The sequence below is a fragment of the Aspergillus ruber genome (assembly GCF_000600275.1).
Source record: "Aspergillus ruber CBS 135680 unplaced genomic scaffold scaffold00002, whole genome shotgun sequence".
Classification (NCBI taxonomy): Eukaryota; Fungi; Ascomycota; class Eurotiomycetes; order Eurotiales; family Aspergillaceae; genus Aspergillus; species Aspergillus ruber.
Window position 1 is genome coordinate 691,215 of NW_024467298.1, and position 15,833 is coordinate 707,047.

Here is a 15,833-nt window from a genome sequence, read left to right on the forward strand (position 1 = left end):
ATTAGCGAGTCTTTACTTTAAAATTGCAGCATTTTCACTGTGGAAATACTCGACTGTGGTCAAACGAGCCTATGGCTTTCGGTGCCCTAACCGAGATATATGATTGAAGTCGGACTGGCCGAGTTGAACAATACTCACCTCGATACACGAAAGTGGCTCAGAAGCCGGGTCCCTTATGAAAGCGTTCTAATTCTTTATACTAGAGCGGGTGATTCAATATATTCCCTTATGTATCTATTGCCATACTGATCAGAGCAAGAATCAGGTTCTGCAGGCGGACTCCATGAACAGCAATTCTATTTCGCTTTTCTCCGGACATGCGAGGAATTTCTGCAATCTCCATTTTGACCTGAAAGCGCTAGTTTGCTACTCCAAATCATTACCAGGAATTTATACAATAACATACAGAGCGTTTCGACGGGGAAACCTCTAGTTGTCTGCGAGGCTGTAAAGGCGCTCAGACCCTGACAATGGATTCAGCCTGGCTGTGGGTTGATCCTTCTTTCATGAATTGGACTGCATAACTATCGGTATTGATCGTCAAGTAGCGGTCGACACCCAGTGAGGCTCTTTTACTACCATTCTCCATGGTAATGCGCAAAGGATGCCCTACACATATAACAGTTCCATGGGATCTTTGAACAAGACTGGTATTCCCATGGTCCGCGTGCTTTGCTGCATAACGTCTAATGCTTCTCGTCATAGGCTGCAATAGTTGACCGTATACTCGTCGGATGTTCTGGGCCGCAAAGAAATGGGAGCTTCAGGATTAAGGCCGTAGACGTTCTAAAATACCCAGGGTGAGCAAGCGCGCCATTCCAGGTGATCCATACGAGGAAAAATAGTGACGCGATATGGTCATCCTACGGACGGTTCGGTATCCTTGAAAATTCAGACCACAACGCATTGTCCCAATAAGACTCTTGTGCTTCATTCACTGGAAGATGTGCGCGTGTGGGCAGCCAGTGGCGCCCTTCGGGCCAACTACTCGCCTCAGCCAAGGGGTTCTACCTCATCTTTTCCTTAATCAGACATATGTGCGTTAGAAAACTTGCTGTTGTCTTTCAAGGAGTCTGTTCGTGATAAGATCCAGAAGTTGGTTTTCCGCAAGCGGGTGTGCCCCTTATGATAACCAGGCGGTACTTTTCGGCCAAGTCAATTGAGAAGACCTTGACGCGGTCACATACTTTCGAAAATGTCTAAGAATACTGTCAATACCATGGTTCTGCTGCGTTTGAATGGTGATTTCTTACCAAGATGTCCAGTTACTAGTGATGCAAATTGGTGCTCATCATCGTCCCAGTGTGGCATTGCTGGAGTGGTGAAGAGGGTTGGTGCTGTGGGTAAAGTTAGTTGATTCAAGAATAATGGTCTTGCACAATACCGAATTGCAGATATCAAATCTGAAAACAGGTTTGGAGGGACAAAGAACAATATACATTTGCGGGGAGGATGAGGAGGTCTCCGAGACGTGATCAGATTGATAAGATAAGCACTGCCACTCTTGGCTTACCGCTTTTATATATCATCTTTTTTTTCCCCTTTCATCCTTTCTTTCTCTTCAATTACATATTCTACCATCATCTTACTGCCTAGCTATTCAGTCACAATGGAGGACCACGTTCGTCAGAGCATGTCCAACCACCCAACTCCCTTCCACCATCACCACCACCAATCCCCTCGCGAACACCACACCCCTCTCTCCTATAATGAAGCCACGAGCACGGCCTTGGAACCAATTGAACAGAACCAGCATCAGCAATACCATCGCTCGACCAGCGACAGCGATGAAGAGAACCAGCCGCCACCGCACTACACCCGCGAAAATGACCCCTTCCAACTAGCCTCGAAGATTAAATCGGAGGAAGAGATCCGCCAGATCCAGATCCAAGCAAACACATCCCGGAAGCGGAAGATGGCAGGAAATGGCGGCACAGCGGCAGTGGCAGCTACGGCACTGAAGAACCCCAAGGCGACAATGACCGGGGCGAGCCGGCTTTCCGGATTCTACAAGACGCAGAACGAGAATATCGAGCGGATGCTGAAGCCCGTCGAGGAACACGTCCGGGCCGCGCGTGAAACAAACAGCAACAACCAGCTGCGCTACAAGATCGCCGTGTACGGTAGTTTCGCGGCCAACGTCGCGCTAGCCATTCTCCAGCTCTACGGTGCCATCGCGTCCGGTTCACTCTCCCTCTTCACAACCATGGCAGATGCCGTCTTCGACCCCTTGTCCAACCTCACTCTCCTCCTCTGCAACAAAGCTGTCAACCGCGTAAACCCACGCAAATTCCCCGCCGGCAAAGCCCGCATCGAAACAGCAGGCAATATCTGCTTCTGCTTCCTCATGACCTCCGTCTCCCTTATCCTCATCGCCTTCTCCTGCCGCGAACTAGCCGAAGGCTCCACCTCCCCAACCGGCGAATTCCACCTCCCTTCCGTCATCGCCGTCGTTGTTGCCTTCGCCACAAAACTCGCCCTCTTCATCTACTGCTGGGCCATGCGCAACCAAGTCTCCCAAATCCGGATTCTCTGGGAAGACCACCGCAACGACCTCATCATCAACGGCTTCGGTATCCTCACATCTGTGGGCGGCAGCAAACTCCGCTGGTGGATCGATCCCATGGGCGCTATCATCCTGTCTTGCCTGGTCGGCTGTCTGTGGCTGTACACCGCATACCACGAATTCCAGCTGCTCATTGGCGTTACCGCGGATACCAAGATGCAGCAGCTGATTACGTATATCTCGATGACGCACTCGCCTATGATCACGGCTATTGATACCGTTCGTGCGTATACTTCTGGACCAAGGTTGTTGGTTGAGGTTGATATTGTGATGGAGCCGAATGAGTCGCTACGGGCTACACATGATGTCGCGGAGGAATTGCAGATGAAGCTCGAGTCGTTGCCGGATGTGGAGAGGGCGTATGTGCATGTGGACTATGAGACAACGCACAAGCCTGAACATTTTCTCAAGAAGGAACTGTAATTGTATATGGTCGTGTTTATTTGATCTGACTGACGTTAAATCTGATTAGATAGATGAAAGTACGTAATTAACAATGCATTGAACAGAGTGGTATCATAATTCCAACCCTGCAGGCTGCAACTAGTCTAAACTATCCAAAGCAAATTCTCGCAATTAATAGCTATGCAAAAGAAAATAAAACTTTATAGTAGAAAGCGACTATGACTCCGTCTGCTCAAAAAATGCAATCGTCGAACAAAACGTACTCGTGTTCTCATCCTCGGGAACCAACGACTCCCCACTCGACGAGGTAATCATATTAACACTCGCCTTCGTGCTCAGACCATAGATTTTGATATCCGAGCAGTCCACCTCTACCATATTCTCCTGACAATCCTCTGTGTTGAGACATGTCTGCGCGTAGTTCTCAAAGAAACTGTACAACCCGGCACCGTACACATATGTCTCGGCGGAGTTGAGCACGCGCAGACCCCATGCCTTGCGGCACGAGGCGGTGTCACAATTTGAGAAATCGGGATCGTTCCAGGAAGTTTGGGGAGTGAAGGGGGTAAGCGAGTCCGGGTTGGATTGGTAGTAGGGTGTTTCGGTCTGGATGAGGCCGAGGAAGACGTTTTCCGCGTTGGAGACCTGGTAGTTGTAGAGTTGGTTGTGTTCGGAGGCGGTGCCGTACATCCAAACAGCGCCGGTGGACTCGATGAGCACACCACGGCCGTTGTAGATGTTGATCTGGTTGTGGTCCTGCAGGTCCAGTTCGTGGTCTGCGGTCCAGAACCAGGCGTTCTCGAGGTATCCGCTGGCCTTTCCGCTGATGTGGAAGAGGAGGAAGGCGCCGACGCACTCGGAGTTGGCCTTGGTGGTTTCCTTGGGGGTCTTGGCGCACTTGTCGCTTTGGAGCTCGGTGCCGGCGGAGCCACCGATGCGGAAGTGGGTGTCCCACATGGCTGCACCTCCTTGTTCCTCCTCGACGAGGTTCCACTGCATAAGAATGGCGCCGGGGGCAGGGCCCTTGGTTTGCAGGGTGATGTCGCTAATCTCGACGGTACCCTTTTCGCCTTCCTTTCCGACCTGCAGCATGGGAATGGGGTTCTTCTCGTCGCCGAACTTGTCGCCATGGGCCATGAGGACGGGCCAGACTTCACCGACAATCTTGACGCCACTGGGGATGAGGATGGTGTCGGTGACGACGTACGAACCGTGGTCGAAGTAGACGATCTGGTCTTCGGTGGCGCTGTTCAGAATCTTCTGAATAGCCTGAGTGTCGTCGGTCTGACCATCACCCTTGGCACCGGAGGAGCGGACGCTAATGAACGAAGAAGCAGAGTAGCTCTCGTACAGGGGCTTGGAGCGTTCGAAGATCTTGCCCTTGCTGTCCAAGAGGCCAGTGGCCTTGGCCTGGGAAGGCATGACAGTTTGCAGACGGGTCTTGGTGACGGTCTGGCTAGAGCAGGCACCGTGGCTGTGGCTATGACCGCCAGAACCACCGAGACCGAGAGAAATACCGACGCCACCAGAGACAGGCGCGGTGGTGTGTGCGGACACGGGTGTGGCCGAAGTGGGCTCCTGAGCAGGGACGGTGCCGTGAGCGACCGAAGTAGCTACGGGCGTGGGCTCAGCCGAAGACTGGGCCTGAGGAACAGAAGTCGCGGCGGGAACAGACACCGAAGTGTCAATACCCGAGAAGAAAGAGCCGACGATACTCGACACATCCACAGACGGTATCGACATGTCGCCGCCAAACCCGGTGGGAAGCACGCGCGACGCGGAGAGAGTGGTCTCAACATGGTTGGTTGGGCAGTACTCGACGGTTTCCACAACAGTCTCCGTAACGACTTCAGGCTCATCACGCTTTACGATGGCGTTACCAGGAGTATAGGCGTTACCTTGCACGTAGCTAGCGATGACAGAACCACCCTCAAGCATGGTGCTGCCGTCAATGCTGGCAACAGCCACATCAGAACCAGAAAAGTCAACGTTGTCCAACACAAGGACACCGCCACCATTGGGAATGCTGTCATCGGAGAAGGCAGTCACAACACCGGTGGGAGTGTTGGTCAGTGTACTATCGAGGATCAAGACGGAGCCAACAGTCTGGTTGGAGGGCGAGTTCGACATGTTGAGACCGGTCTGGCAGTTGTTGATCGACAACGACTTGAAAGTCCAGGCCCAGTTCCAGTTGACGAAGATGGCGGTGTTGCAGTCGTTGAAAGTAAGGTTGCGAGTGGTGAATTGCTGGTTACCCAAAAACATACCGTAGTTACCGCCGTTGAAAGTCAGATCGGTCATGAAACCACCGGAGCCGTTGTCCATGAAGATACCCTGCTGCTTGTTGGCATCACCACCGCCGCGAGCCAACTCGAAGCGGATGTTCTGCAAGCTGGTGGCCTGACCAACCTGCCAGTGAATACCAGCACCGGATCCCTTCGGCATCTCCGTCAAGTCGACAACAAAGTTGCGAATCGACCGGAAGAAGTTGTTTTGGTTCGTGTACCAGCTGGTCCCCTCGTCATCATATGGATCGGCATCGATAACGGCCATACCGGAGAAGTCAGCGCTGGCCTTGATCACAGGCAGGTTCAGCGCATCACCAATCATCTGGGTGTAGTAGTACTGAACAACGGGCTTGGAGACCACGTAGGTACCCGCGGGAAAGTAAACCAGAGCCGGGGTCGTGGTGGACGAGTCGCAGCCTTGGCCACAGCGGTTACCGGACGAGATGGCCTCGTTGATGGCATCCGTGTCGTCGGTCGATCCATCACCTATTTGGTCAGTAGGTAAATCTCAATTAATTTCTCTGAAGCAGACTTACCCTTGGCGCCAAAGTCCTTTACGTTACGGAAAACCTGGTAATCCGAACTGTTTCCAAAAGCCACGAGACCCTGGTGCTTCACGCCCTCAACCCAGTACGCCGAGTCTCGGGAAACGAGCGAAGAGTCCTGGATGGGCGACGCGAGGGCGACACCCAGCAGCTGGACGAACAAGAATAGTGTATATAGTAGTTGCATTTTGCCTGGTTTTTTTCTTTTTTTGCGATTCCGACCAGCAGACTCGAATAACGAACGAACGGTGTGATCAAAAGGGAAAAGAGAGAATAGCAACCAGTGCTATTCTTGGTGGTTATAAAGGGAAGGAATGCAGGGGCCGCAGAAAAGAAGGAACGACGAGAAAAAGAAAAGAGTGAAAACAAAGAGTGAATGGCGATAAGTAGGGAAACACAAGGAATAAAAGGGAAGAAAAAAGGGAAAGGAATGAAAAAGAAAGGATAAAAGAGAGCTTCAACAACGCCCGATTGGGCAATTGCCGGGGACTTTTATATAAACCGGCGCGACGAGAGATCTCAGGAGGCGGCCCACACAGACCAATCAATGCCCACAGCCTGGCCGAGTTGAAACGCACGATGAAACGTCCAAGTCGGGGAGGGGAATTAAGGAACGACTAGAAAGAGCGGCAGTATGGTGAAAAGGCCAGTACAGATGGAAAGAGAGCCAGCGACACTCGTTATATAAAGCCCTGAAGAATGCTATACCCCGATCAACATTCCCGGCAAGTAAACATCAAGCGCGGCGTTCGGCGACGGTATCCAGGGATGCAGCAGAGGATTTCCCTTCTGGATAGAGCATCAGTGGATAGACAAGCTTTGCACAGATCAGCCTCCTTAATTAAACCCGAAGAAAGTCTAGCCGTGATCTCTGACTCGTCCACAGCGGCTGCCCCTGATTAGACACATCCGAGAGCCTGAACAGCGCGTCCACATATTCTGTAAACTCTGGCCTGCCTCATCGTGAAGTCTCCATTAATACCGGGATGAGTCTGTCGTCACAGTGCTGTTCATATCCGTAGATTATTTCCGATCTTCTGTACTCGGTAGCCTCATGCACATCCCGCATTATCCGGGGGTCCCTCACTCGCCCTCCAGACCAGCTCAGAATAAAGCAACCTTCGCCTAAGCGCTTCGACTCCGGACCCATCATATTTGCCGAGCGGATTCTCATTTCAACTTCATCCACCCTTCCTGGGCGCCTAGATATCCTGTAAACACTCGCGGTGTGCCCTTGATACACTGCCAAGGGTGATTCACATTCCGTGCGGCATCAAAGGGTCGCGGTGAGATCTTGAACGTGGTCTGGCCTGCTGATAGGCCTGGACGAAGATGGTCATGGCAAACGAGGGGCGAAGCTAAGAACAGATGGTCCTCTATACGGAGTAATATTATTCACGTTGGTGATGACTGTTCACTGAATACGGGTCGCGTGTTGGTCGCGCGGAATTATGTACTGATGAATAATCAATCTATGTTTATAATGGTTATGCACTGTGCACCCGAAGTATAACTGGAATGAGGGAGCACAGTTGAACTGCAATAATGATATTTCCAGGCTGCTAGTCGCTATTATGAAGTAAACCTCTTATTCAAGAGGTTAGAAGTTAGTTTGGTTTATATGTATGGTACAAGCAATAGCGATGAAGCCAGAACTCAATTGTTGCTAGCCGATGTCGGATATACATATATCTCCATGCCACCGCCGGACTATATATTTCTATACTTATTGACCGTTAATACACAGCTGCCGCGCGTGGTATATGCTGAAACGTATGAAGATTAAGTGCGTACTCGATCCCCTCGAGTACTTGCTCCTGCTCAAGGGTGATCACATGTTATCAGGTTTTTCTTGGTCCTATTGTGTACTCTCTTTCCCCCTTCACCTCTCTCCACCCATCAATCAAACATTTCTCGTCTAATTTTTTTCTCTCTTCATACACCATAACCTGTCGCCCAAATGCCTTCTTCATCTTAAGAATGGAGCATTGCATTGCCTCAATATCCCATCGAAACACAGTCATCGACTGACGACATTCTGGATTAGACGCCTCTTGACTAAAACGACACTCCGCTCCATACTCGGAAGCATATCAAGTGTATGTGCCTTACTCTACCTTACAGCATGACCGACAAAACCTGACTCGAGTTTGCTCCCATAGGTCTCAACTTGCTCCGCACTCCATTCCCGTCACTCAGCAAACCAGGGTCCCGAAGTCCAGAACCGCCTGATAGAGTCATGCTTCCAAAATGTCTATCAATGATCCGAGACACGGATAATGATTGGTATTTCTTCTTTACTATCTACTTCTACGCTGAATCGGACCGGTTATCAGAATAGTTACAGGTCCCGACGACCTAATCCGCAACGCTTTGCTCTCGACTGACATGCTTGTCGAAACGTATTGAAGTGATTGGAGGACTGCGGACAGAGCTAGACCTTAGGCACCGCTTAGGCCCGGTTATCATTATCTGGGATCACTGGGTAGTGTGACCGTTCGATGCCAAGAACCTCAGATCGCAACGGCGAGAAAACCCCTGGCGTAAAGCCCTTCAGCAGCCTATTCTACACACCAGACTGACGGGCCACGAACCGCTCATGACCGTGTCGCCTCCCTTGCCTATTTAGGCACCATGTCCTCAGGACTGGAAGAAACTCATTCCCGGACAATTGCCGAGTCTGAAGAGTCAATATCATCGGAGATCCTCGGGCAGCCTACTTGAGGTAAAAATCCGAATCCTCTCTTGTCACCCCATTCGGTGTTAATCTGGCTTGTAGCATTTTGATCGTCGGAATTATGCATGGGCGAATGTGTTTGCTTATGGACATCCATCAACTCAGCCAGTTTGTCCGCCACCTCTGAAAACGTACCGCAAGATGAAGTGGTGATCCCACCCCTCAAGAGCAAGGAGGCCTATGTGTTCATAGGGCTCAACAACATCACAGCAACTCAGTTATGAGACCGCTACCTCCGCTAACCTGGTGAGAACATCGTTGAATGTAAGCAATTGCATTTACGAAGCACCCATGAGATGAGAAGCTAAGCTCCTGTAGTCGCCTGGAGCGTACCTGGAAGAGAGACGGGGTTCAAGGAATACGAGGGCGATCGATTTGCCGTTTCCCACTTTCATTTTTAACCATAGACGACACCAACTACCCTGGGATTTACGCTATCGTGTCTTTCCACGGCCATCAATTCGAAGAGAATCGACGACAGCCCAGGTAGACGACCAACAGCGCAAGGGGCCAATCGGCGAGTCCGAATCCTGGAATGCAATATGGGTAACGACGACTGGTAGGCCACGGCCTGGCGCAATTTCACGATGCAGAAGGCACCTTTTCAACGTTGAAATGCCATTGTGACGCCCGGAAGCTCACTGTCATCTCTGATGCCTGCAGTTCAGTGTTTTGCGATAGATGCACCCACTCAGATTATGGTGAGCACCATCTACGCTGCGAGAGCTGTTCTGTGTCAGCGTCACTTATGGGCATCGACGACCTGTTTTCGAGCTCCACAAAAATCACCTAAATATCACTATAATTGACAGAAGCTTTGAAAGTACCGCGAAAATCAACCGGTCGTGCACTCGTCTCTCCGTTCCGATCACGCCAACCTAGTTCACTCTTTTAATATGCCCTAGGCTGTGGACCTTGGGATCACTGTTCACCGAACGCAAACATTCCCTGATTCGGAATAGTCTTTTGCGATAGAAAGATGCCTAGGCCAGAATGCAAATGTCCTCACAGTAGCATAATAAAAGGGCGCAGGGATGCTTGACGGTAACACAGCATGATCTAGCAGAAACCTTGAATTTGAATGACACCAATGGTATCTTTTCCTGGACCCAAAGGGGGGGGGGGAAGAAAAGAAAAGATGCTATAAGTTCTCATCGTTCCGGGGACAAATATGTATGGACATAGCATGTAAGATTGGGCAGAAGGTACAATGGAACAGTTCACGCCAAGCCCAGTCACCGAATAATTCTATTGAACACCGGCGGAGGAAAGGCTCCGGAACCAGAGGGGAAAATTCAATTCAATTAGACCAAAGAGTTAATGATCATGGTAGCAATCGCGTCATTTGCGCCATAGTAATTATCAATCAATCCCACGCTGCACATTATTGTCACTGCGACCCAGCATACCGGTGGAAGGCGGCGCAGCAAAAAAAAAAAAAAATAGTGAAAATAGTGTCGGAGTCGGAGTGGACCAACCACCGATAGTCAGCCATTCACGTTGACATGGTCGACCATGCTACCATACTTGTAGTCTTCCGTACCGGAATAATACGAGAATGTGTTTGAGGCTGTACTCCGTAGTTGTGTGTACAGGTGTCTGTGAGTATTTGTAGTAGTAATAGTGGCAGTAGTAGCAGGAGTATGTACAGCGTGGCTGGTGTACGATATGACAGCTATCGTCCATGTCTATCGTTCTATTATTATATACGAGGCTGGATGGTGGAATACATACGTTGACATGGGTACGTATGAGGGTGTATTCTCCGTGCACTGCGCAGTTGTTCTATTCTTAGCACAACACGAGAGGAGAATGGAATAGATGAGTACGGAGTACGGAGGAGGCGAAGAGAAATAGAAACATAAGAGAAACAGACAAGAGAGGACATGTCGATGTTCCTAGATACAAGCAGTAGTCTGTACAGAATGGTAAGTAGTAGTAGTAGTGTTCTACAGGACTATAAGAAGATCACTCACGTCATCTAGCGATTCAGTATGAATACCCAGATGGAACCAGATCAAACGAGCTGAATACGGAGGAATGTATCCTTAGTGAGGCTTCTTTCTACTCTGTCCTCTGTACTTGTACTCTGTAATATGATATAACATGGGCTATCGACAGGTTCATCCCCTATTCTCTTCGCTCCGAGAGAAGCCTATTCTCCACTGCCCGCCGTTTTCTGCCTTTCTTTTTGACTTCTGTAATTTTTCTTTTTCTTTTCTCTTCTCTTTCTAATTTATTTCCTCTGAATACTTACTAGTACTAGTATTCTGTACTGGTTATCTTATATAATCGGTATTATCCCTCCTGCCGATCCATTCTTTCTCTCGTTCTCTCACATCTTCCAACCCACTCCAATCACGAACACCCATCATTCCATCCCTCTCTCTCTCTCTCTCTTGCCTTCGCTTTTCCCTCTCGCGCTTTGTTTGCGGTTCTTACCTTTTTGGATTTGACGCGTTATCTGCATGGTCCTCTTCAAGCCGGTCTCTTGACCTTTTCTTTCCGTTCGTTGTCTGTCTCTGTTCTCTCCCTGAAACTCTCCACCCGCACGACTACCACGGCTACTTCTCTACCTAAGCCCACCGTCTTTCACCACGCAAGAGAAGATGCTGTCGGCTCCTGTCAAGTCCGCCAAGCGCATCTCCTCGCTATTCTCGCTGGGCTCTCACAAGGACGGCTCCGTCGCTTCATCTCCCGTGTCACCCGGCTTCAGGTCCTCCCCCGAACAGCAACCCCAGGACGCAACCCGACCTCGCAGTGCCTCCCGACCCTCTCGCATTGTCTCACAGCCCAATCTCGATACCTCGACAGATTTCAATTACGACGAACCCCTCCCTCCACCGCCATCGCTCCTCGCTGTCAACCAGGATCTCGCCAACAGCGCCAGCACCGGCCCCGATGGCAGACCACAGAGTCGGGGTCGTCGGAGGAGTAGCAGCAGACCCGCCAGCGCGGCTGGCTTGTTTGTCCCTGGTGGTGGTGGTGGCTCTGACTCGCGTCCTAGCACCCCCTCCAAGCGACGCAGTTGGATTCCTGGCCGCGTTCGCGCGAGCTCCGTTGACACTAGAGGCCCTGCCAGTCCAGGTTTGACTCCTAACCAACCCAGTGCTTGGATTGCGGGTCTAGATCAGAAGATTGCCTACGACTTGGAACCATTGGCGCGGGGTGATCAGGTATGTATTTGGCACCGAGAAAAGAAAGGAGAGAAACTAAGATGATAGGCTTCCGAAATCTGGAACGAGAATGGCGATACCTACGTCTACCTTTTCCCTCAAAATACCGGCAGACCACCATCGTTCAAGGTGCATTCGACTGTCTTTGCTGAATCGCCCTCGTTGACCTTCTTGGCCCGTGGTACCGATCCCAAAGCGCAGGCTCTGGAGCAGCAAGCACGACACATGTCAATCAGTAGCCCGACAAATCTGCCTGACAATGACAATGAAAGCTCTGGTAGTAACCGCATGGCTTTCGTTGACGACGCGGCCGATGAGCCCCAGGAGCTGCATCTCTTCTTGCCCATCCCCCTCAACTGCGATGTCTCCAGCCCCGGCACTCGCATCTCGCAGGAGGACACTGAAACCCTTCTGCTCTTCCGTAATCTCTTTGCCTTCTTGCTAGGCCAGTCCCTCATTGCTACTCCGCGCTCTCCGTCGCTCTTCTCTATCTTCATGGATGTCGCCTCGCTCTTATCCCGCTTCGAGTTCAGCAACTTGGACGGTACCAACTTTGGTGAAACTGCGACCACCAGCTTTGGCAACTACTGCGACGAGCTCCATCTGGGCGACGTGCGCCGCAGCCGTGAAAAGACCATTGAAGCCATCGTTCTTGGCGAGCGGCTTCGTTTCTACCCACTCTACCTCGAAGGTTTCGTGCACGGAGTGGGCAAACTGGACGAGCTCAAGCAGCTGCGTAGTCCCAAGTTTGGCTTGATCCATCCCATCACCCAGAAGCGTCTGGAACGTGGTTTCATCGACCTCGATACCAGGCTTCGCGTGCTCTACAGTAAGCTGAACGAGTTCGATTTCCCCTCCGTCTTTTCCGGAGCAGCCAACTCCACCACGTCCGTTGAAAGCAAGGTCGTGCGTTTCAAGGCCTGGAAGCAAGCCTTTTCGGAGTTCCGCCGCTTCACCATGCAGTACTACCGCCAGAAATATGGCTCGTGGCCGCCCAAGGCCCGTTCCAAGAAGAACCATTTCGAAGAGAGTGGGCTCAACCGCCAGGTCCTCAATGACCTGTATCGCGATTTCTGCGATCTCTACGACATGATGGTGGATCGTGGTGCGTTGACTGACCGCACCATCGACCATTCTGGCGAAGCACCTCAGACCTCAGATCCGGACGAACTCCAGACCCGAGCCCTGCGCCAGGTCATGAGCGAGTATGACCGCGCCACGCCGCCCGTGCAGCCGCCGATTCCATTTGACACTCCCCAGATACCGTCTTTGAAGTCTCTGCACAGCAAGCCAATGGACGCGAAGAAGGAGGCCAAGCGCAAGACCAAGAAGCTCAAGGATACCGATGTCAACGCTGTCCTGATGGGTTCCTACACTCGCGAGGGTCTGCGGGCCACTCCCTTCATCGAGAGCTTCATGCAGTTCGAGCGCCGCTGCGGCCATGGCAAGACGGTCAACGACCTGATTGACTTCCGCTGCGGTCAGTGGATCTTCCTCTACTGTGTCATCCAGGCCCTGCCGCTTCTCGTGGTCGACGTGCCCAACGTCAGATACAACGATGCAGTCGAGTATTTCCTGTGCATTGCCCCGCGTGGCGGTGCCCCATGGATCCAGAATGACTCCAAGACTGCCCGGAGTTGGTTCGGTGTCGCCGGTGGTGCTGGTGTTGTCAGTCTTCCGTCAGACGTTGTCGTCAACGGTGTTGAGGGTATCTACCGTCGCAGTCACTGCTGGCAGATGGCCGAGCAATGGGCCGATGCAGATGCCATTCTTGAACCTCCGATCGTCGAGGATGCCTACGACAACGAGTCGTCCGTGTCCTCGCCGTACCCGGCCCAACAATCGTCTGCCGGGTCGTCTTCTGAGCCCCAGCCCAGTCCGTACATGGCACCCCCGAATGCCCTCACGCCGCCGCCGCCGGCCATTCCTCGAACCAATTCGCCTGCCTTGCGGAGTCGGGCCGAACACCGTCATTCCATTTACCCTGGTCTGGAGGCCTTGCCACTGCCAGCCGGTGTGGCACCCATTGAACCGCCCGCGCGACCGATGAGCCGGTTCAATCCCAACATGAGCTTCGACGACATCTTGAAGCAGGTTCCTCAGAAAAAGAAATAATTTTGACAACATAAAAAAGGAGTACTAGGGAGGGACCATTGTGTTTATAATTGTGTTTTGAAGGGGTTCACTTCTCATTGTTTTCTTTATGCATTACCTGTCCTACTCTGGTGTGCGCGCACTCCAGACGAACAGCCATATCCTTTCCTTGCATTTACCTTATAATTCCCATTTCGTGTTTTGTTATTGTGTCTGGCTCTTTGCATCTATCTTTTTTATCTTTTTGTACTTTGGACTTGCGTTTTGGGATTGTTTGATGATGCACACAGGCACATACATCCTCTGTTGAGGAAAGCAATACTGTGTTTACATTTTGTGAATCGTGGTCAACCATGTCAGATCTCTCAACCACATACTTTAGACTGCGATGAGATCTGATACAATGTTCCATGAAATGGATAGAAATAATACGTCCATAGAAGGACGGTAATACTTGAGACCTTCCACAGTACAGTTAATTGAGTGTAGTGTATCCACGGGTATACTTGTACTGGTTCTGGTTCCGTACCTGTTGAGCCGCATCTCTCATTCCACGGCTCTGTCTGGTCAACGTCACTGAATAATGAACCCAACCTCACCAGCTCGTCAGGACACCTTCGCTTCTTTTTCTTAATTATGATCCTTCACACAGCACGAAATCTACTGATTGCACTGCCATTGGTCTACAATACGGATCTTCTCTCCATCATGCAGCGCCGCCGCAATCCCGACGCTCTTAGTGGGCGACGGCCATGTCACCACGTTATCAGGAAATTTGCCCAGCAGATCGTGTTTTGCGACACATATAAGGCTCTATGTCTCCTGAGGCCATAGATAAATCTCTTACCCTGAGTACGGATACCCCTGAGATTCCTTTGCGCTTTGTGCAAAATACGGCGATCGTCCGCTAACTGGCAGTCGGCGTTTAGGACGCTTCGTATTCCGCGTCTCAAAATTTTAGAAAATTGCACTCTTGAAGAGCAATTGCAGGCAAACTACGTGATGAAGAAGATGATCGTTTAAATCTATAATGTCCCGCTCACGCTCTCGGTCCACCGTGGGCAGCGACGCCCACGACCGCCTCGAGCCGCGCCTCCAAAAAGCAGCGGAACATAACGACCTCGAAGCCCTGACCATCATCGTCAACCTCTCTCGCGAAAATGGCCAATTCAGCGACTCCTTCCTCCGCGTCGGCCTCATGCGTGCCACCGAGCGCGGCTGTATCGAAGCAACACAATACCTTCTCCGCCAGGGCGCGAAAGCTGACATCCCCAACCTCGACCACACCGGGAATAGACCCTCGCCCTTATTCCGCGCCGTCGAGCGGAACCATGTGCGCATTGCGCAGTTGTTGTTGGATTACGGAGCGTCGCCGGAGACGGTGGATAAGAAGGGGCGAACGGCGTTGATGACGGCTGCATGGCGGAATCATTGGCATATGCTTGATTTGCTGATTGCGCGGGGGGCGAATGCCAATGCGAAGGATAAGAGGGGGCGGAATGCGCTGCATAATCTTGCTGCGGATAAGGTGTGTGATTGGGGCGATGATGTTGTGCGATTGTTACTTGGTACTGCGTGTGCTGTTGATGGGGAGGAAGGGAGGGATTCGTTGGGCCGAACGCCATTGCATTGGGCGTGTGCGACGGGGAAGATCCGACTGGCGGAGTTGTTGCTTATGCGCGCTGGGCCATTCGTGGTTGATATTGATGCTGTGGAGTTTCGGAATAAGACGGCGTTGCATATTGCGGCTGCGCATGGGAGGGAGGATGTTGTGGGTTTATTGTTGAGGTATGGGGCTGATTTGGAGGCTCGGAGTGATGGTGGGTGGACGGCGTTGCATAATGCGAGTGATAAGGGCTCTGTGCCGACGGTTTGTATGCTGTTACGGGCTGGGGCTAAGGTTAATAGTCAGCTGTTGAATGGGGTAACGCCGTTGCATTTGGCTGCGCAGGCTGGGCATACTGCGATTGTCGAGTGTCTTCTTGAACGACCGGATTTGAAACGGCGTATAAAAGACAACTT

The 15,833-nt window shown here is 51.4% G+C and overlaps 3 protein-coding genes across 3 annotated transcripts; 2 read left to right on the plus strand and 1 right to left on the minus strand.

The window, feature by feature from the left end:
- Window positions 1-1,609: 1,609 nt before the first annotated feature.
- EURHEDRAFT_374088 (cation diffusion facilitator family transporter) lies at window positions 1,610-2,989 on the plus strand (the record flags this gene model as incomplete). The annotated part of the gene is made up of 1 exon (XM_040778604.1): window positions 1,610-2,989. One exon carries the CDS (start codon window positions 1,610-1,612, stop codon window positions 2,987-2,989), a length of 1,380 nt encoding a protein of 459 aa, XP_040642701.1.
- Window positions 2,990-3,088: 99 nt separating this feature from the next.
- Window positions 3,089-6,376, minus strand: exgO (exo-beta-1,3-glucanase Exg0). Its single transcript, XM_040777721.1, has 2 exons — window positions 5,796-6,376; window positions 3,089-5,745 (listed from the first exon to the last, which is right to left on the minus strand). The coding sequence occupies exons 1-2, from the start codon at window positions 5,989-5,991 to the stop codon at window positions 3,188-3,190; spliced, it is 2,754 nt and encodes a 917-aa protein (XP_040642702.1). The 5' UTR covers window positions 5,992-6,376; the 3' UTR covers window positions 3,089-3,187.
- A 4,774-nt stretch (window positions 6,377-11,150) lies between these two features.
- EURHEDRAFT_540724 (uncharacterized protein) lies at window positions 11,151-13,909 on the plus strand (the record flags this gene model as incomplete). Its single annotated transcript, XM_040787376.1, has 2 exons — window positions 11,151-11,717; window positions 11,766-13,909. 2 exons carry the CDS (start codon window positions 11,151-11,153, stop codon window positions 13,830-13,832), a joined length of 2,634 nt encoding a protein of 877 aa, XP_040642703.1. The 3' UTR covers window positions 13,833-13,909.
- Between the last annotated feature and the right edge of the window lie 1,924 nt (window positions 13,910-15,833).

Excerpts from the sequence above, each read along its gene's own strand:
- exgO (XM_040777721.1), bottom strand. The coding sequence starts at position 5,991 with ATGCAACTACTATATACACTATTCTTGTTCGTCCAGCTGCTGGGTGTC. Across the intron at positions 5,746-5,795 it reads AAAGGACTTTGGCGCCAAGG|GTGATGGATCGACCGACGAC; the intron begins GTAAGTCTGCTT and ends CTGACCAAATAG.